This window comes from Malaya genurostris, chromosome 3 (assembly GCF_030247185.1).
Source record: "Malaya genurostris strain Urasoe2022 chromosome 3, Malgen_1.1, whole genome shotgun sequence".
In the NCBI taxonomy this organism is placed as follows: domain Eukaryota; kingdom Metazoa; phylum Arthropoda; class Insecta; order Diptera; family Culicidae; genus Malaya; species Malaya genurostris.
Window position 1 is genome coordinate 302449976 of NC_080572.1, and position 22467 is coordinate 302472442.

The 22467-nt window shown below is 39.1% G+C and overlaps 1 protein-coding gene across 2 annotated transcripts in view; it reads right to left on the reverse strand.

Moving 5' to 3' along the window:
• Window positions 1-9798: 9798 nt before the first annotated feature.
• Window positions 9799-22467, reverse strand: part of LOC131435789 (SEC14 domain and spectrin repeat-containing protein 1-B) — a 68859-nt gene continuing 56190 nt past the window's right edge. For both annotated transcript variants that reach the window (XM_058603987.1, XM_058603986.1), the window contains exons 6-9: window positions 20791-21429; window positions 19976-20735; window positions 10932-11160; window positions 9799-10858 (exon numbers count right to left, since the gene is read on the reverse strand). In XM_058603987.1, coding sequence (XP_058459970.1) covers window positions 10154-10858; window positions 10932-11160; window positions 19976-20735; window positions 20791-21429 — 2333 coding nt within the window. In that variant the 3' untranslated portion in view covers window positions 9799-10153. The remainder of the gene's footprint in view (window positions 10859-10931; window positions 11161-19975; window positions 20736-20790; window positions 21430-22467) is intronic.

The window sequence follows — 22467 nt, forward strand, 5'->3', positions numbered from 1 at the left end:
TAATTTAGAATGCGTACTAGTAGAGTTTGTATGTCATGTTAGTTGGTGGCCGTACGAACCGACTTCGATTATACCGATTCTCGGGTTCCGGTGCCGGAAGTGCATATAATAGTGAACCCACTTCGTTTTCTTAAGGATGACCTACGCAATCAAAGCACTGTTTTATTCTGTATGTTATACTAGTTAATGCAAAAACAATCTCTTGGTTTCTTTCAAAAATCGAAGAAAATTTTTTTGAATAGAATACCACAATATTATACATGAGAAAGGCATCATTACACCACTAGATGGATTAAAACAGGTTCATTTTTATCAATTCGCATGTGGTTTTGCATGAATATTCTTCGGTGTTTCAGTTTTCATGGCATTATTTTAATGAACGTCGTTTTAAGCGGCTATTCGAGATATTACCCTGTAATGTCGAAGCTGAAAATCAGTTCGAATTTGATTCCAAACGTGTGACAATCGATTAAACATTTCTTGAGATGTCGAAGTAAGTTCCACTTTACAGTTTACGGTAATTTAAGGTACTTCCAGAGCCGGTATTTAGGAGCCAGCATAATCCAAACCGATTCGTATGGCCATATGAGGAATAAATTGCAATAATTTTGAGTCCAACTTTGAAGGTTTTCGGGATTGTCATCTTCTATCATATCGGTTTGAATTTTAAAAATACATCATCTTGTAGTTCCAGAATGGGAAGTCAGAATTGGATAGAATTAATTAATTTTGTCTTTGTCGATTTGGCTTTTCTACAGAAAACGATTGAAATTTGAGAAACGATTAGATACTGGAACCGGAATTCGAAAATCGGTGTAGCCGAAGTCAGATAAATTCACCTGAGTAACTGTAAAATGTTTAAAAATCAGTGTAGACCTCTATGAGAAATCGTTGTGCAAATTAAATCCGAATCTAAAACTGAATACCACTAAAACTGAAATAAGTTTATTTGGTTATCGACTATCCAAATAATCTAGCAAAGCAAAGTCTTGGCATTACATTCCTTTGGTGGAATTTGGCCTTTCTGTTTCAACAGACTTCGCAGCCGATTCTTAGTGTACAGAATCATTGCATGGCTAGTACTATGAATCCTACTGACACTAAGAATCCTTTCAGATTGGGGCTCGAACATACGACAACTGGCTTGTAAGACCAGCATCCTATGCATTGAACCGCCAACCCGGGTATCCAAATAATCTGCAAACCCGATAAACCTGATTAATATATGTGAAATAGACATTTTTATACTAATCACCCTGTATCCCCTAAACTGGAAGTTAGATCTAACTGAAAAGCAAGATGTTTTATAGAATCTTAAAACTTTTCATTTGAATCTTAGATGATTCTTTAGATTTAGATTTGACCGATTCGATCGGTTCAGCCATCGGCGAGCAAAATGAGTAACACTATTTTAATTTCGTTTCACATATCATCCTGTAGTTCCGGAATCAGAAGTCGGATCCAAACGTAATTTAGAAACCTTGTTTGGGAGCAAACGAATTTTCTTATGAATCTGAGTTTGTAGAAAACGGTTAAGTCACCTCCAAGAAAATTGAGTGAAATTATTTATCACACACATTTGCTGATCTCGACGAACTGATTCGAATGGTATATGGGTGTTATGTTCTTCCAGCATTTGTTGCTGTAAGTAGTTTAATTCAATATAATTATGGAATTGCTTTCAACTCGAAAATTCTGCCATCATCTGGTTTACATATGTCATATTCGAACGATTATGTTGCCAAAAACGAACCGTGCTAAAATCGGTCCGAGGCAAAATGTCATGAAAAATTATGCTGTACACAGTCTTTTTGGTACTTAGAAACAATTGTATGCAACAGTATAAAAATCGTGTTTTACGTTGCTCCTAAAGATTGCTTTGTCATACAGCGCTCAAAACTCCTTCTACTGGAATGGGGGGAAAAGTCGCTTACACAATAATATCTATATCTCCGTTAAAATGAACAGATTTTTACAATCTATGGCTTGTTGGATAGCTATTACCGTGCGGAATCTAAGTCTGGAAACATATTCTTGGTCGGCTGCTCGGCCATCCATGGAAGTTGACCATAAATATCAACTTCCTTCTCTGAGCAGCCTAGATAGCCGTGTAGTGTCGGTAGCGGTTTCCCAACTGGCTAAGAATAACGCTACGGTCCACCTGTACCGGTGGTATAAGTCCACCAAACAGGTAAGCCGTGTGGCATCCGGCGGAATTATTTTTTACCAAGAATTGATCCACTGGTTTCCTGTTCCATGTCGTAAAAGGCCACAAAAATAGGAACTCTTAAGCCAAGGTGTATTTCCGTGCCGATGGTTGAATGGCTGCAGGAGGTTAAACAATGCAGTCGTGAACGGAATATCCTGGGGTTTTCCCTTACTGTGTTAAGCGAAGCTCTGGCACAGTGGACGACTTCTTTCTTCGCTACTCGTGGGATTTAAATGATTAGAACATTTTAAAAAATCCTTACATGGTTCGCTATAGGCGATTATAAGCCAATATATTTGGTTTCTTCTAGTTGTTGTACGGTTGGTGCTGGAGGTGAAATGTTCGTTACTTTTATTGATAATGGTTAGAGTAAACGTACAGCAACTATAAATCTATCCAGACTTCTGCAAGAAGGTAAAGCTTCTATAGCTTTGGTTCAAGAGCCATATTTCCAAAAGGGAAACTTCTAACAGTTCGGCTGAAAAGTTCGTATCGTTTAATAGAAACACACATTTTTTTGCCAAAATTCGTTTTTATTATTCAACATAATTGCCATCAGAGGCGATACAGCGATTATAGCGATCTTCCAACTTTTCGATACCATTTTTGTAGTACGATTTGTCCTTTGCCTCAAAACAGGCCTCAGTTTCAGCGATTACCTCTTCATGGCTTCTAAATTTTTTACCAGCGAGCATTCTCTTGAGGTTTGAGAACAGGAAAAAGTCACTGGGGGCCTAATCTGGAGAATACGGTGGATGAGGGAGCAATTCGAAGCCCAATTCGTTCAATTCCAGCATGGTTTTCATCGACTTGTGACACGGTGCATTGTCTTGATGAAACAAAACTTTTTTCTTCTTCAAATGAGGCCGTTTTTTTTTTAAATTTCGTCTTTCAAACGCTCTAATAACGCTATATAATAGTCATTGTTGATGGTTTTTCCCTTTTCAAGGTAGTCGATGAAAATTATACCATGCGAATCCCAAAATACAGACCGGCCGATTGTTTAGACTTTCCACGCTTTGGGTTCGGTGCATCGCGTGCAGTCCACTCAGCTGACTGTCGATTAGACTCCGGAGTGAAGTGATGGAGCCATGTTTCGTCCATTGTTATATATCGACGAAAAAAATCGGTTTTATTTCGATATAAGCTCCAAACACTGCTCAGAATCATCAATTCGTTGTTGTTTTTGATCGATTGTGAGCTCACGCGGCACCCATTTTGCACAAAGCTTTCTCATATCCAAATATTCGTGAATAATATGTCCAACACGTTCCTTTGATATCTTTAGGGTGTCAGCTATCTCGATCAACTTCACTTTACGCTCATTGAAAATCATTTTGTGGATTTTTTTCACGTTTTCATCGGTAACAGCCTCTTTTGGACGTCCACTGCGTTCATCGTCTTCGGTGCTCATATGACCAGTACGAAATTTTGCAAACCACTTACGAATTGTTGCTTCGCCCGGTGCAGAGTCTGGATAACACTTATCAAGCCATTTTTTGGTATCGGCGGCACTTTTTTTCATCAAAAAGTAGTGTTTCATCAACACACGAAATTCCCTTTTTTCCATTTTTTTCACAATAACAAAAGTAGCTTCACTAAAAATGCAATATCTCACAAACTTATAATCAGACAGCTGTCAAATTTATACACGTATCTTTTGAAGGTTGGTACTAACTGAAAATGGTATGGATTTTATTCTAGTGGCGCCCTCTCATAGAAACGATACGAACTTTTCAGCCGATCTGTTACGTTGGAAAATTGTTCAACCCAGTCTTTGTTGCCTTCAACAAGACCGGTATGACTAATCCACGTGAAATGCCTCGAGCATGCATACTTGCAAATAGTGCTCTCGATGTTTCTCTCATATCGGAGCTCACAACTCGGGATATTTGTGTTGTCACAGTTGGTATGACTATTGATGGCATGGACAGGAAATATGTCTATTGTTCGGCATATTTACCGCATAACCAACCTTCGCCAAGCGATGACTTCAAAAAGGTTGTATCATACTGCTGCAAAAGTGATTTACCGCTTGTAATCGGCAGTGACATAAATGCTCACCATATCATTTGGGGCAGCACAGATATAAACAAAATTCAAATTCACTCATAGTTGCAGCATATGAAGAGGCTTGTCCACTTCGGATTATGCGAGCTACTAGAGGAACTCCTTGGTGGAATGCTGAACTTGCTAGACTAAGGAAACCATGCAGAAGAGCTTGGAACCACCGACGCAGAGATGGGTCGGGGGCATTCGTGTCGGCTCGAAGGGCTTACAAAAATGCTCTTCGATCGTCTGAGCGAAGTGGTTGGAAAAGCCTCTGCACAAATGTCTCTAGTCTCAACGAGGCTAGCAGATTAAATAAGTTACTTTCGAAGTCTAAGGACTTTAATGTCAGTTTCTTAAGAACTTCAGATGGTGAACACTTGTCTGATGAAGGTGATGTACTTCACTATCTTTTTAACACTCACTTTCCAGGATGTATGGATCCATCACCGACAGCTCTTCCCGAGACTTTTTCAGGTAGTTACGATTCTTGTGCCCTTGCTCGAAGCGTTGTGACGATTGAATCGGTCAAATGGGCAGTTGAGAGTTTTGCTCCGTACAAGTCTACTGGAAAGGATGGAGTTTTCCCAGTGTTACTGCAGAAAGGGTATGAACATTTCAAACATGTTTCGAAGAAAATACTTACTTTTAGTCTTGCGACAGGATATATTCCAAGAGCTTGGCAGAAAATAATTGTCAATTGATGATGATGATGGTGTGAGCTGGACGATTTATCTAAATGGTAATAAATATTGCATCACATATTTTAACCAGTTAACTAAATATAAAACGATCTGGTTAATCCAGCAGGTATAGATTCTCCTTCTAAAGTACAACTGAGAACAAGAAAACATTCAAATATTTCCGATTTACTATCCAGGGTCATTCAAGAAAATTTCCAACCCGGGAAGATCCTTGAACAAATCAGGAATCGAACCCGATATCTTTATCAGTATCAGACAGTAATTCACCTGGCCCTTCCCGCCGGACCAGTTCATCGCTACACACATCAGCTACGATGGAGTAACGAGACTGCGGATGAGCAGAGCCAAGCCCAATTCCATCAACAACTTCCGATCCCTATTATTTCCGAAATATAATCAATAAATAATTCATCAAATCTTACAAAGTTAAGATTCGATCTCGACACGTAGAATGCTAAAGCTCTCAAAAATAAAAGAGAACATATCCAGTTTCAGTCATATTCAATTTCCAGATTGCCTCTACCTGCTTTGCGCGCGCGAGGCTCATACTTTTGTAGACAACTCATTTTTTTTTAACTAAACAAATTATTAAAAATCCATCATCATCATACAGAACATAACAACCTAATGCGTCTTACTTGAAAAAAAAAAAACAAAAATAAAATAAATACAATCTTCGTCATTTTACACAGTTTTCGAAAAATCCAAATTGCACTAATTCATTAAAGATCTAATTACAAAATAGATTTTATTTGTGAAATACACAATTTTTTGAACTCCCTCAATGTTGCAGCCCGCTTGATTCGTCCTGGCATCGAAATGAAAAAACTAATCCCTTTGTACAATAACGAGTTCTGGGATCTGGCTGACAAAAAGCTTGGTGTTCTCGCATCAGACGCATTTCTAGTATCGTACCTATGCAAGTCACTTCCTCTTTCAATCCGATCACGCAAATATCGAGGCAGCATTCCATTTAAGATTTTGAAAATGAACACCATTGTTAAATAATATACTCTCTGTTTCACTGAAAGCCATTGTAATGCGTTCAATAGAATATTAGAGGAAGTATATCTATTACATTTCAAAATCAATCGCATGACCTTATTTTGCAATCGCTGGAGTCTCAATATTTGCGTGTTGTTAGCAAGGAACAGAATCGATGAGCAGAAGTCAATGTGAGGAGCACCACTTATGAACACACTCGCTTGTGGTCTCAAATGGTTACGTGGGATGAGTATTTACTCGCTCCTAGTGACCTAACTCTCACATGCAGTTTGTTATACGGACGGTTCTCTGTTGAATGGTCGTGCTGGTGCTGGTGTCTACTGTCGTGAAATGAGGCTAGAGCAGTCTCATTCACTTGGTAGATAGTGTACTGTGTTCGAAGCAGAAATCTACGCAATTCTGTGTGGAGTACAATCGGCACTTCAGCAGAGGATCTGTGGTAAACGAATTTATTTTTGTTCCGACAGTCAGGTAGCCTTAAGGCCATCGTCCAAGTACCATGCGCGCGGGTGGTTTTAGGAAATTTTCGATGGAAATTTTGAAAAATTTGACAAAACCAAAAACATACAGACCTTTGAAATACTTTTATCTATCTACAGGGTTAAAATGGCTGGAAAATTCGGAGAATTTTCCGAGTTTTATCAAAAATAGCACTGAAAAATAACCTTTTTTGGAATTTTTTACGATTATTTGAAAAAATAATTCGATTATGAAATTTTTTTTTTCAAAAAAACTTTATGCTGGCAACAAGGATCACATTCGGAAACATTTTTGGATAACCTTTTCACGCTTTTCATGGAAAATCAACGAATTTCATATAACCGATTTCGTGGAAATTTTTGAAATTCGTGGATTTTCTATAGAAAGCGTGAAAAGGTTTTCCAAAAATGTGTCCGAATGTAATCTTTGTATCCATCATAAGGTTTATTTGAAAAAAAAAAATTTATGTCATCGCATTATTTTTCCAGATAATTGTGGAAGATCACAAAAACACTCATTTTCAGAGCTAGTTTTGATAAGACTCGGAAAATCCTCCGAATTTTCCAGCCATTTTCACCCTGTAGATAGATAAAAGTATTTCAAAGGTCTGTATGTTTTTGGTTTAGTCAAATTTTTCAAAATTTCCATCGAAAATTTCCTAAAACCACCCGCGCGCATGGTACTTGGACGATGGCCTTAAAAGCACTCAGTTCGAATGACTCACGGTCGAATCTAGTGATCGCATGTCGAACTCAACTTGAAGACCTCAGCATTTCAAATGCTGTTTACTTGCTGTGAGTACACGGCCATTCTGGTATTACTGGAAATGAATGGGCTGATGAGTTGGCTAGAGCTGGTGCAACGAATGATTTCGTTGGTCCTGAACCAGCTTTACCACTTTCAACTAGTTGGATAAAGCACAAGATTCGTTCTTGGGCTGCATCCAAACATGCCAGCTACTGGCGCAGCTTGCAAACTTGCGCTCAGACAAAAGCATTTCTACCAGATTTAAATCTGAAAATGTCAAAGTGTCTACTGCATTTCTCCAAGCATAATTGCAGTATTCTGGTCAGAACTCTGACTGGACATTGCAATCTCAATTATCGCATGGCTACTATTCAACGTGCTGAGTATTATTCGTGTGATTTGTGTGAATGCGATTATGGTACTTCATATCATCTGATATGTAACTGTCCCGCATTGACGTAGCTACGTATCCGGGTTTTGGGTTCTCCATACATGGTTGAGTCTGTGTATGTGGAGCTAAAATTGAAGGATATTCTCTCGTTTCTCACCCAATGTGGTAAGGAGCTATAGTCAGAAGGGTTCATCGTTCTTCCTGGAGTGAATGAATCCTTTCTGTATTCACCTTAAATAGGGTTTAGCAGATTATTTGGCATTCTTTAGGGGGTACCGAATTTACTTCTGCTCATACATACTGCGAATCGTTCTGCATTCTTCCGGGAGTACTTCTGCTTTTATGTGTTTTTGTGTCGTCAATTTTTCCCATCCTCCTAGTCCAACCCTTACCATTTCCTTTCAATCCTTCCCTCTTATATATCGGGAAAATGATGCTAAAAACAAATTGATGACAAGGCACAAATCTCCAAATATCACGAGGAACGTGCCATTTGAGCCAATTTGTTCTGATTCCTGATTACACAATAATATCGATATCTCCGTTAAAAATTGACAGATTTTAACAATGTATGGCTTGTTGGATAGCTATTACCATGCGGAATCTAAGTCTAAAAATATATTCTGTTTTCAAGGTTAATTGTGACAGATTTTGACATAAAACTAAAACTCAAAAAGTAAACATCCGATCTCAAAACCATTCAATAGCAAAGAAAGTTGAAACAAAATATGTGCTTTTTTGCCAAAACAAAAAACGTCAGAAAGGATATTGCACCTCTGTGTAATATCCAAAAGTGTTACATAAGTTGTGTAAGCTTTGCGTCTGCTTAGCGGTTTAAGTTGGACTGCTAGGCGGAGATGGCAGTTCTACTTGAACTGCTTTAAGCACTGACGAGCCGAAGGCGAAACGCAAAGAAAGTTGAAAGAAAACATGTGCTTTTTTGCGCAAAACAAAAAAAAACCCTAAATATTGAATGAATCAATAGCGGTCAGGGTGACGGGGAAACCGTTCATTTGCGACTAGTTAATAGGTTTCGTAGCCCACTGCACTCAATTACTGAAAATATCCCGCATTTAATTGTCGATTTTGCATGAAACACTTTGTACGATTCTTTTGAACGGCTTATTTTGACACTGAATTTCATCTAAATGCTGGTTCATATCAAACATTGTAGAAAGTTTCAATTTTGAGTTATTTGTGGTTATCTCATACTACTCAAAATTCAATCATATATTGCTGATCAAATTTCGGATGATATTGTCAAAAAACTATGTTGCTGCGTTGAATACAACAAGAGATATTCACGATTATATTCTACCCATTCTTGTACAGAGTAAATTTTGAAAAGGCGCTGCATAGTAAAGTAAGTCTTATATTTATGCAAAACTCAATCGCCCTTATTCTGAATAACGTCGTATCGTTTTTTCGCTCGTATTTCATTCGTATTCCCCATAACGCTAACAAAATCAAAGGTAGCTATGATTCGATCGAACCACATTCGATCGAAAAATCAATACGTCGTTATTCAGAATAAGGGCGAATACCCCAAAATTGCTCTACAGTCGTGTATTATAGTAAATTCTAGGAAATGTTTTTCAACGGTGCCAGTGGCGTACCGAGGAAATTTGGCGCCCGGGGCAAAATAAGAATTTTGCCGCCCCCATCGTTGGATTAGTGAGCAAAAAACAAAAATCCGGAAATTCGCAAAGAGCTTCGACGAACCCAAAGATGACTTTGCCGCCCCGTTCAAATGTTTTGCCCGGGGCGAATGCCCTCTTCGCCACCTCCCCCTAGGTACGCTACTGAACGATGCACAGGATTGTCGTCCATGAACGTGAAGCAGTTTTACTGGAAACTCTTTGGTTGCAAGTTTGCAAGTTTGGTTGCACTCAACGTCTACAAGAACTGTTGTGCAATGAACAATCTGAAATAGATTTGCTTTTACCGATGCAGAACAATTTTAGGTTTATTTAAGAAAAGGTATTAAGGTAGGATGTCGAGCATCCGGAATTATGATTCTGATGAATTCTTCTTTTACACAAAACAGTAGATGAAAAACAAACTTCCAAATGATGTTTTGACTGCAATCGTCGAAATAGCAATCTAATTGGGATCGGCGTCGTCGGTGAAAAGTCAGTTGAGAAACGTTAGTTGAGCGGAATTCAAGTGATTTATGCATACTTTCACAGGTTTTAAAAACAAACATCGTTAGATAACAATAACAAAGGTCCAAATTTATTACAATCAAAATCAAAACTTAGTTTCTAAAGCAAAACTTGACGGAATGGACATTCATAGAATTGGTTTCTATTACTTTTGCTAAAGAAAAAAAACGGGTTTTAACATTACTCCTAAGCATAAGGCAAGTTAGTACAAACAGTCAAATGTGACACAATTTCCAAGCTAAGCTTAAACATTTACTTACTGAGAACACAAAACACACTTTTGTTGAGATTCATTGCCACCTGTTGGCATACACTTTTTAACACTGAATTAACATGACGGTCATTCGACACCTGTCTCCAAAACAGCTCCAAACTGATCCACCAGCCAACCAAGCGAATCACCTCACAGGCAGCTTTTGACCGCATGTTTGGTGATAATGTTCTGATAATAGTAGGTCAGTCCGGATATTTCCTGGGAACCGTGCTTCAACGAACTACCCAGCAACACTTGGGCACCGTTCAGCACATCTCCATCCAGACTCGTACTTACGTTTCCACTGTCTTCACTCGCCGTCGGTGAGCTATGCTGGTGTTTGCCGGATGCGGCCTTCGTCGGAGTACTTTCCGCCACTACGTTGTTATTCCGAATGTCGTTCTCGATCTGCTCCAACTCTTCCGAGGTCAATGCCAAGGCTAGATTCTCCCTTCGGTTGATGGAGTTCAGTGCCGAACTCGATCCGGAACTGATCACCGGCGACAGTTGATGGCGAGACGATGCTGCCTGGGGATCGTCCGAATCTGCTTGCTCACTGTTGGACGTCGGTGTCAGGAAACTATGTTCCGAATCGTCGAACGATAGATTAGCGGTAGAGGCTGTTATGACGACCCCGGAGAGCAGTTTGATCGATGGCATCGCTTCAGGATCGGCATCCTCGGAAGAGTCATTATCCAGAGAGCTACGCTCCGTCGACTCACCACCCCACCAAGGAGATGCACGACATTCCGATGCCGTGTGATATGAGGACGATCGTGACTGGGGAGTACAGGTGCAATCAGATGCCGTGACGAATGATTCGTCTTCGGTGGATTTCATACTGCAACTCCAGTCCTATGGAGCAAAACAAAAACCGGACATGGTTAATTGTGTTAATTTGATATTAAAAATTTGTTGTTCAACTTACATCACTATGATTACTGCCATCGAGCTTCTTGTCGGAACCACCGGATGACTCTCCGCCATTGGTCGCGACAACGACTTCATCGTCCGCTTCGTCGAATCCGCCCTGGACGTCTCTCAGGACGCTGTCAAGGGACTCGGCGATCCGCGAAACCTCAGCCAAACGAGCCGAAATCGCCTCACTAGCCATTATGTTATCCGACTCGGCCAAGATGTTTTCCGGACTTGCCATGCTACGGTAAATGTTTTTAATTGTTTATTTCTATTATAGTCAAATGGCACAGAAATAAAGATAGAGAGAGAAAGAGAATGCAACCAACAATCTTTCCACTGAACCGAAATTTTATGCCATGAATGAAAACACTTGGAAATATTAATAACAATAAACCGAAAGTGATTAGCACTACGAGTTCTTCGTGGGTTGTTCGAATTTTCCTACTTCACACGTTCCAAAATAGCACACACACAGAAGCTAGTGGTGAAATCGGATCGCACGTCACGCCAACATCGGATAGTAAATTAAACGGAAAAGAAAAATAATCTTCCACTGGTTTTCATCGGTGGCAGACTAGGGAAATCATACACACGAATCCCGATTCCGTCGTCGACCGTCGGTTGTCCGGTGAAAAACGCAACTGAAAGCCCCAAACGAATGCTGCAGTGAGTTAACAAGATTCTTTCTTTGCCGTTTTCTTTTGGATGAAAATTTTATGGCAAATATTGCAACTTTTAGGCTGGGAAATTTTGAGAAATGTTGGGGGTTTGAATTTAAAAATTTATGCTTTTACTGTAGGAAATATCAAGCTACCAAACCTGACTTGAAAATTGACTTTTGATCCGAAGCCGAGATCGCAAATTGTTTACGAGTACCAAAAATGTCAAAAACAATGTTTGAGTTGGTTTCGAAATCAACGATTGCGCGGTATTCATGCAATATCAAAAAAACCGGAAAAGCCAAAGCACCAACTCATCAAATCCGCTCCGAAAATACACATAGCCTGGAGTCGCCATCTTGCATTTCGACACACGCCATGGTTTAGGCAAGAATCAATCGAGATCGCAGTAGTCTTGCGAATTGGACGTGAATATTTGTTGCTCCGGAGAGATTTTTTTTTCTTTTTAAATTTTAATTAAAAGAAACTTTTGTTGACTGAGTTGTTTGGCAAATTTGGAAAATCAAGAGATTATCTTCGACTTAGAGTGCATATAAACAGAGTGACGACAGCTGTTCGTTTGGGAATGACAGCTCCCAGTTTCAAACCGAGCAAACGACCTGTCAATATTTCTGATTAAATGTCTCGAATTGTTGCCAACATTACGGATGAAAAAACGTCACTCTGGTTATATGCACCTTCTTCAACTGGGAATTGATGCGTGATCAAATAGATGACAATAATAATAAATAAATTACATAAAATAGTAGTTTTTCGAAGCTATATACGTTACGACGCCTTTCGAGGCCTATCTGAGTCAAAGCCTGAGGAAAAATACTATGGATTTTTTTTTGTTCCGATAATAGAGGTTTTAACCCTAAAGGGCTTAGTCTCTTCGGGCTAGAACAAATTTCGGACTCTTTTTGCGGGGTTGGCAATCAAACCCAGGTGGGTTGCGTGAAAGGCATCGACTTACCCATCACGTTATACCCGTCCCTAAGAGCAAATTCAGCAGCTAGAAGTTCTATATGGAAGATCTATAATAGAACAGAAACTGGAACAAATGTATCTTCAGCAAGCCGTTCTAGTTTTATTTATTCAACCAGTCCTTTTGTCAAATTTAAAACTGGTCTACGATGCCGTTCTATTTTTTGTATATTTGAAACACGAGTAAAACACTGCTGGGGCTGCCAGTTTTTCTTGTTTCAAAATGCTGATTTAAATTTTGTAACTGACATAAATTATGCATCTAGAACTAGAACACTACTGAATATGCCCTAATAGGGACAAATGTTCCAATTGACGAAGCGTACTCGATATTATCGTGAGCTGGGAAGCGAAACGTTAAGTTGTTTGAAGAAGCTAGAAAACGTTGAATGCTAAATATTTTCCTGAATTTAGGGTTACAAATCATGAGTTGTTTTGTGAAAATTATGAATGTTAAAAACCGTTAGAGTTAGATTCTTGCAGTAAACGAGCTACGATGCGTTACTTTTATGGAAGTTATACATGTTACGAAGTTTTGCAAGCGTTACATTTTTGTGAGGCACTGACGTTACGAGCGTTACATGCGTTACTATTTTGTAAGTTGTGAGCGTTACGAAGCGTCACTTTTTTGTAAGCTATAGGCGTTAAGAAGCGTTACATGCGTTACTTTTTTGTATGTTACAGGCGTTACGAACCATCATATGCGTTACTTTTTTGTATGTTTTAGGCATTAAGATGCGTTACGAATAATTATAAATTATAAATAATAGGCGTTACGGAGCGTTACATGTGTTACTTTTTGGTATGTTACAGACATTCCGGAGCGATACGAAGCGTTACTTTTTGTAAGCTAAAGGCGTTACGAAGCGTTACATGCGTTACTTTTTTGTAAGTTGTAGGCGTTACGAAGCGTTACTTTTTGTAAATTATAGGCGTTACTTATTTGTAAGTTATTGGCGTTACGAAGCGTTATATGCGTTACTTTTATATATGTTACAGGCGTGATATATATGTTACAGGAGCGTTACGAAGCATTACTTTTTGTAAGCTAAAAAAAAGCGCTACGAAGCGTTACATGAGTAACTTTTTTGTATGTTATAAGCGTTACGTAGCATTATCTGCGTTACTTTTTTGTAAATTTCGGGCGCTACGGAGCGTTGCATGCATTATTTTTTTCGTAAGTTATAGGCGTTACATGCTTTAAAGGCGTTACGAAGCATTACATGCCCCACTTTTTTAAAATTTATACGTGTTACGAAGCGTTACATGTGTTACGTTTTTGTGAGTTATGACGTTACGAAGCGTTACAAGAGTTATCCGTTTGTAAATTACAAGCATTACGATGGGTTGCATGCATTACACACGTTACTTTTTAGTCAGTTTTATGCGTATGCGTAACTTACGTATCTAATTTTGAAGGAAAACTAGCATAAATACAGGGTCCGGCACTCGAAGTGTAACCAATTAAAAAGGCCATAAATTCAGTTTGGAAAATTACTTTAACTTAATTCAAAGTACAAAATGTGTAAAAATAATACAAAATTCAGAATCAATTCACTTTTGCTCGATATGACCACCTTTTGCCTTGACTATGGACTTGAGACGGTCAAAAAACGAATCGCAAGCTGCCGAATGTGACTTGCAGGTATTTTGGCCCACTCGCGGACAATAACTTTTTTCAGAGCCTCGAGACTGGTGTATCTTTTAGTTCGGACTTTGCTCTCCAAAATGGCCCAAAGCGAATAATCCATTGGATTCGCATCTGGTGAATTCGAGAGCCATTGTGTGGACGTGATGAAGTTCGGAACGTTGTTTTTCACCCATTCTTGGTTCACTCGAGCTTTGTGAGACGGTGCCGAGTCCTGCTGAAACGTCCATGGTCTGCCACCGAAATGTTTGTTTGCCCACGGCTTCAAAGCAACCTCCAGAATACTTTCCCGATAATATGTCGCATTTACCTTGACGCCAGGCTCGATGAAAACGATTGGAGAGCGCCCATCTGCGGTTACAGCAGCCCAAACCATTATCTGTTGCGGGTGCTGCCTCCTGGTGGCCAATCGATGATTCAAATTCTCGTATGAACGGTCGGTCAAGTAAATCCTATCGTTTTGAGAGTTTACGAATTGCTCAATTGGAAAAATTTTCTCGTCAGAAAATACAATGTTCGGAAATTGACCGCTTTCGGCCAAACGAGGCAACTCCTTCGCTCCCTCAAGTCAAGATTTTTTTTTCGCGTTCACTTTTGGCAAAATGCTTTCTTGAGCTTTTAAACAATACAACTCCGAACTGTCATTTAGCAAATTTCTAGAGAGCTGATGCTCGTGCGTCAGCTGCGCGAGCGGTCTGAAGTTGGTTACACTTCGAGTGCCGGACCCTGTATGATTCCAAGAAGATCCATAACTTTTATTCCAACAACTATCCAACTTCTATCCATGAAGGTATCATTAGTTCATTCTTGACAAGAGAGAATTCAGTGAATTGAAATGTTATTTCACAAGATTCAACGATTTTGATATTTTAAATGTGACCACACGGAGAACCCTTCGATCATAAAATTGCGATATCGCTGATTGAAGCGTTTGGTGAAATTGTGTCCATTCGATTTGAGAAATTTATGATTCCATAACAAGTGTTTATCTAACAGCGGTGTTGTGATAGAGTTAATCTTGTTTAAGATGAAAAAGATTTGGTGACAAATTAGGAAATGTTAATGAATGATCATCTCGTAATCTTTCAGGTAAGCGCAAAAATGTTATGCTTCAAATTCGATCATTGATTTACTTCCAGCAGACTGTTTTACTTCCAGCTGTTTGATACCGATGATGATGATGATTTTTGACATGAATTTAATTCATAAAAGTAACAGGCGCGAAGGGTTTCAAACACACAGAACGCGCTGCGATTGAATGGCGCGTTTGAATTGCCGTCGAAAAATTCCAATTCCCAGCGATTGATGTATCCAAGCTCATATGAATTGACTAAAATTATCAGTGCATAACTTTAGTTCAACCGTTTGAAGGCATCATTTTAGGTAAATTTAATAATTTCACTAATTTGCTCGCCCCTCCGGGCACTTTTGCTGATAAAAAACGTTTTTCTACATCAATCATTTCCGATCGAATCAGAAGTATTTTTTTAGAATTTAGATCTTTACTGATCTCGACTTGACATGATCATGATCATTGTTCGAGATGATTCAACTATTTGCAATGACTAAAACAAATAAAACCGATTTATTTTTCAACTAACAGAATTTTGTTTCAATAACAACACAAGTTATTTCAACTAAAATATTTGTTGAAATTGAAAGGTATGTGTCCTCACTAATTGACAGCATTTTTTTTTTCAATCAGTTGAATTAGTTGTTTCAACCATCGTTTCTGCTAATCGAAAAACAAAAATGACAGTTTAGTTAAAACAACAATCGATTAGTTGTACCAAATTTTAACCAATCGAATTCAGAAAATCAACTAATATTCTGGTTGAAATGGAATCGCGGGTGGTTCCGTGCAACAGCTACGTACCCAGAGGGTGAGCCGTGGGACCCTGGTCCTTCCCGAATTTAGAAAGAGAAACGAAAAAGAAGTTTTAGAAATATTATGGAGCTGTTGATCCTTTAGACACCGTGAGATAAAGGTTTTGAGAGTTACGTGATGGTCAAAACTTCACTGCCGATAAAACACGCAGCGGCAGGTCCTACGAAGCAGAACAGAGTCAAACCCACATACAATCTATTCCACATTTGGTGCTGCAAAAGTCTACTCCAACTCAATGTAAAAAAATGTAACTCAATAACTTTCAGTAGGGAAAATGAAACTATATCTACAAACATACATCTAGGAAATCAACTTGTAGGAAAATTTAAAATTGTAAGAGATTTAGGCGTAATATTAGACTCCAAGCTCACTTTTGTGGATCACTACAATACTATAATCAATAAAGCTAATAGCATGCTGGGCTTTATTAAACGCTTCAGTCATAACTTTCAGGACCCATACACAATTAAATTATTGTACAGTACATATGTCAGACCTATTTTGGAATATTGCAGCCTAGTATGGAATCCATACAATAGTATTCACGAAGAACGCATCGAATCTATTCAAAAACAATTTTTTTTATATGCACTTCGTAAATTAAACTGGACAGCATTTCCTCTACCATCGTATGAAGCACGCTGCATGCTCATCAATATACAAACACTTAAAGAACGCCGCGACCTTGCAATGCTTTATTTTATCAGCGACATTATTTCTCAACGCATTCAATCACCTTCTTTATTATCGCAACTAAATTTTTATACACTTAGCCGTCAACTACGAACCGGGAAATTATTTTTAGAAAGAAACACTAGAACAAATTATGCAAAATATAGCCCATTCAATCGTATAATGCGCCACTACAATCAATATTGCGAACATCTTGACCTTGGTATGTCCAAAAATGAAATGAAATTCCAGCTTAGTCGTAGAAATAATGCGTAGTATCTAAGTAAACATTGTAAAACATTTATATGTAGTCTACATTTGCTTGACGAAATAAATAAATAAATATTTGCAAGATCAGTCTCAAAGTTGAAATAACCATTTGCAGCAACAGATTCTATTTTTGCCTTTCTCTATAGAAAGGTATTAGAATTGCTGGAAAAACCGACTTTCGAACGGAGCCTCAGAGACCCATAGTGTTATATACCATTCGACTCAGTTCGTCGAGATCGGAAAATGTCTGTGTGTGTATGTATGTGTGTGTGTGTGTGTGTGTGTGTGTATGTGTGTGCACTTTTCGAAGATATTTGAACGCGCTCAATTTTCTCAGAGATGGCTGAACCGATTTGAACAAACTCGGGCTCGTTTGAAAGCTACTGTCGGGCCATTGATCAAGTTCGAAGATCAAATGGTTGTGACTTTTGGTTCCAGATATATGATGGCATAAGTGACGTAACCGACAAAACACGGTGATTTTTACCGCTCTTATATATATATAAGGGTGCCAAAATTTTGGGATTACCTCTATTTTCGGTAAGTTCTAGTGCTCAAAAGTTTAAGCACCTCGAAAAAAGCCTTCATGCAAAATTTGACCTAAATCAGACATGCTTATGGGTGAAAAAGTGGACTTTTTCAAAAAAATTTTTTTTCGAGATGACACTAAATCTCGACGTTTCATGCAATTCTAAGCCTTTTGGCATCAAAAATTGTTTTTCGATTTCGAAAATTTCATGTACTCCCTCCTATGGTGATTTTTCAAGATATATGAAAATTCCACTAAGTGGACTAAGAAGGCTTTTTTTAGATTAGCATCACTGATTACAAATAGGCAACGCAAATGTCAAGCACTAATTTGGAAAAATGATGCTGACTGTGTGACATAAACACTGAAGCATGCTTTTGTGAAATACTCGAATCAATCTGAATCAATTAGTTTCGAAATTAGTATCCGAAATTATTTAATAAAATTATGAAATACATTTTCATGAGACTGTTATGAAAGAAGAGAAAGGCATTATCACACCACTAGGTGGATTAAGAAGGGTTTTTGTTAGTGAGATCACGTATTTCAAGGGTGTGTCGCTTAACACAAAACTGTGTCTTCAAAAACCGGAATGATAAACTGTGCTCTTGGTTGTGCAATCGACGCAGAAATTGTGTCCAGAAGTGCTCCGTATTGTTCTTCAGAATTGAAACGAATATGCCCAAATGTCATTCATGAGGAATAAGTATCTGATTGGTGCCTGAGCATTACTAACATGTATGTTAATGTGTGATTGATACACTACTCCAAGCGACCGCCACTTGATATGATGTCTCGAAGTTAGAAATCAAACGCAAACGGAATAATAAATAAACACAGTAGGGTTATTTTATGTATTGCGTGTCAATTACGTAATATTTTAACAGAATACACTCAGAAAAGGAAAAAAATCTACGCAAATTTCACTCCAAATTTGAGTTCTAATTACTCTATTTTTGGCTCATGTACAAATAAATCATTACTCCGTAAATGAGTAGATTTTACCCAAACATCATTTCCAGTGGAAGAACTCAAATTTGAGTAACTAAGGACTTACTCTAAATTAAAGTTGTTTTACTTTTCTGTAGATGAGTGTGGATAACCATTATGTCATTTAGTGCAGTGTCGCCAGTATTTTGATAACTGGTTCTTGCGTGCTCCTCCACCGGACTAATTTTGATTCGGATTCGTTGCCACTTTTGATCTTCGTCGAAGTTAATTGTTATTCAATATTGCAGAAATAGGGTAGTAATTCTTGGTTTTCGGCCAAAGTGTGCGGATTTATTTGGGGAAAGAATACAATTGTCCATCTGCTTCTCCAGGACCTGGCGGCATTTTGATAGTCACTGAAAGTCTGAAAATTAACTTAGGAATTTACAACTGCATTGCCTAATCAGAAACTGCAATTTTCCAATTAGTGCGAAATTAACTAAATAATTTTGAATCCGGATGAGTGTTTGATCATCACCGATTTGCAACTTAAAGAAACCAACGACTATTCGACAATAACTTTGTGGTCCTACGTCAACAGTATTTTCATTGCTTGCTGTTGAATTTTTCCCGAGTTGGGGCTTGGGTGGCGAGATCAGCTATAAAATGTATGGGACCAAAGAGGTGTGTTCATGATCACCAGAAGTTCCAACAATATCATCGATTTAAGTGTCTCGAAGTGTATCTGAACCATGATCTCAAAGGGTTTTTAGTTTCACTAGAACTCTTAGCACTGGTCAACTAATTTTTCTACACCCTAAAAATCGACTGCGCAGTTGGTTGATACAAATCACACCATCGAAATCTACTACCAGGACTTTTCCCAAAATAACCGGTTTTTTTTAAATAAATTTTCCTAATTGCCTAAATAATTAATTTGTATATATTACCGAAGTAACATGTTTCGTATTCGTATCTATTGAATAATCAAAATACTTTCATTTATCAAACAAATTGTCCCGGACTAATCAGAAATCCATTCTCAGCTAATTCATTGGCCCTTGGTTAACTAACAAACCAGCAGTCGGTCTTGAATAGTTTATTAATAAATCACTGTCATGATGACGACGATGATGATGGTGATGATGAAGATGGTGCTTGGCCGATTCAAATTTGAATGCACGCGTCTCTTCATGTAGCCAGTAAAGTATTATACTATATTTATCTGAGAGTCACCCTTGCATGCCGATGCATTCAGAAACTCTTTCGAAAACTTGTCACACAAGTTGGTGGTGTTAGAAATTCGATAGCAGCTTAAGTGTTAGATGCGTGATGCGATACCGCAGATGTCCCAAACACAAAATACGCATAGTGTCTTCCTCTTCTCTCTCTCTCTCTCTCTCTCTCTCTCTCTCTCTCTCTCTGTTTCGCGACCGAGCGTACACAAACTCATACAAAAAAAAAAACTTACGTTTCGACACGATCATCCAACAAAAATGGCTCTTTCAGTCTAGTCTTCAGTAATCTTCCCAGCCGAACCATTCGGCCCACCTCCACCAGTAACCGTTCCCGACTGCCGAGACATTTTCTCAGTCTCACCTTCCGCCGACTAGTCTCTTCGATCTCCCCGATCCGGAGCACGTTATCCTTCAGTTCGTACAGTTTGCTGCAGTGTTCCTCAACGCTACGATGAAACACGGCAGACACTCTGAGCCGCGTCAGTTGCTCTTGACTGACGGCTTGAAATTGCTTCCAGGTGCCCTGGAGGTGTTTGGTCATGTCTATGTTGCGATCCGTTTCCAGTTTGCAGGACTGCCGCAGGGCAAGCGACGCATTCAGCAGCTGACAACCGTAGTTGTAGGTGCCTTTGCCCGTTTCCTGAAAAGTTTGGTGTTCATCCTTCTGCGCTTGGATCTCGTAGACGTTTGTTCCCACATGAGTATGCGAACGGATCATTACTTTGTAGAGATCATCCATCCACTGGAGTGCCGTTTCCGCATCCATTTCGTACTTGTAAATGTGAGTTATCTGATCCAGGGTGAGCTTCTGAAGTTCAACACTCTCCACGAATATGCGAGAACGGGAAATCGTTGCGTCGAGAATATCTCTTACGTTGGCAATGTCCTCACTGTAATCTACGTTCACTTCCCGTCCGACAGCGTCCTTCACTGGCATCGAGAGGATGTCGCTCAGCTTTTCACCCTCTTTGATGATTTCTTTCTCGACAGTATCTACAATAACCAAAAGGTATGAGTAAAACATCAAACTGCGGTTTACCTTCCTTACCCAAAGTTTGTTGACTATCCGTCAATTTCTGCAGTTTCGAATTAGCCAAGTCGAAATCCTCTACCTTGTCTCCCATGATCAACGATTGAAACACTTCGCTGGTCCTGTCGAAGTACTCCGCCACCAGCCGGTAGAATCGCACCGAAGTGATCAAAACATTCCTGCGTCGTTCCAACCGTTGGGCAAAACTTCGGCAAACGAAATCCATCCACTCGCGCTGGGATAGCAGATCCTTGTAGGACGCGGAATCCTTCATCTTTGGAAAGTTGTCGATCTTGTAGATCAGCTCCGCGTAGAAACCGTAACTTTTCCAGCACTGCAGTTCCAATATCTCGTGCTCGAGGCGAAGTTTTTCGGTGGTCGTCACATCGTAGCCCACCTTCAGTTGGCCATTCAGCATCGCCTCCGCCGTGGTAAGAATCCAGTTGGTGACATACGCCACACCTTCCTCCAGGGTTGCCAGCTCCCGTAGCTCTTCCACGTTCCGCTCCAGTTCGTGCAGTGCCACGTTCAGCGTGGACTGCTTCCGGTCGATGGTGTTCAGCATTTGCTGGACCGAGTCCCGACTGTCCAGCAGGTCCTGCGAGATGAATGGTTTGGCACTTTCAAGTTCTCCGATGTGAGCGATCAGCTTGTTGCCTATCGGAAGGAACATGAAAGAAACGTTTTAATGATGGTTAGTAAATTATTTGACTGTCGAGATTAAACGCAAATTCAACACCGAATTTTAACAGTGTAAATTGACCAACCAGTTTATGATTTATCGTTCAACGGGTTTTTATTAGGTTGCCAATAGCAACAAACAGGTTGCTACGCGAACTTCGCGGAAGCCATCAATCGCCTGCGGACGATGTGACGCTGGCTGGAGTAAATTTGCAAAAGGGAACCGTTAATAAGCTTCCGCTGAAAGGAGGAAAAAAGTTTGTCACTTCCCTGCTGCTGAGCGGTTAAGCCTACAGATATGAAACTTCGCGCTCGTAAAGCTGAAATTAGTAAGCCGTAATTAAATTTACTACACACAAAGACAGTAAAATAGGTTAGGCGACTGTTTGAAATTATACAAAACGTTTAATAGTTTTATGGCTTGCGCCTATTGGGGTCATTTTGGTCATCACAGCAATAATGTAGTTGGTCATTAACCGTTTACATCATGGTAGTGCTGAGAAAAAAATGAAAATATTACACTTTGCAAAAGAGCTGGCAGTTTTTTTTATAATCAGCGGAAATTTTTTTTTCTACTAACGACATTTAGAGAGAATCACGCTAAATGTTGATTTTTTGTTAGACTTTGTGCCGAATTTTTAACTACGTTTTCTAACAGGGTAATGACGCGAGGTTTAATCAAGCATTACTCTATTTTGTTTTTCGTGTTAATCTAGGAGCCTATGGATTGCATTTGAAGTGGATTATTATGTTCTGTTATTTGTAAAGCAACGATTTAAATCCTCAACTTTTTTAAAGGGGAGATCTGGGCGAATATAAACACTGTTGATCTGTGGAAGCAAATGGCGAAAATAAAATTTGAGAATTTATATACTGTTCGAAAGCCAAAATATTCAGCTAAAAACACATTTGATTGGAGGTTCGAATCTTCGGAGTACACCAACCTCGAAATCGGAAATCTCAAAGTGGGTGGGAGTAGTACACTTAGTAAAGCAGTCTATGAAGAGTTCGAAA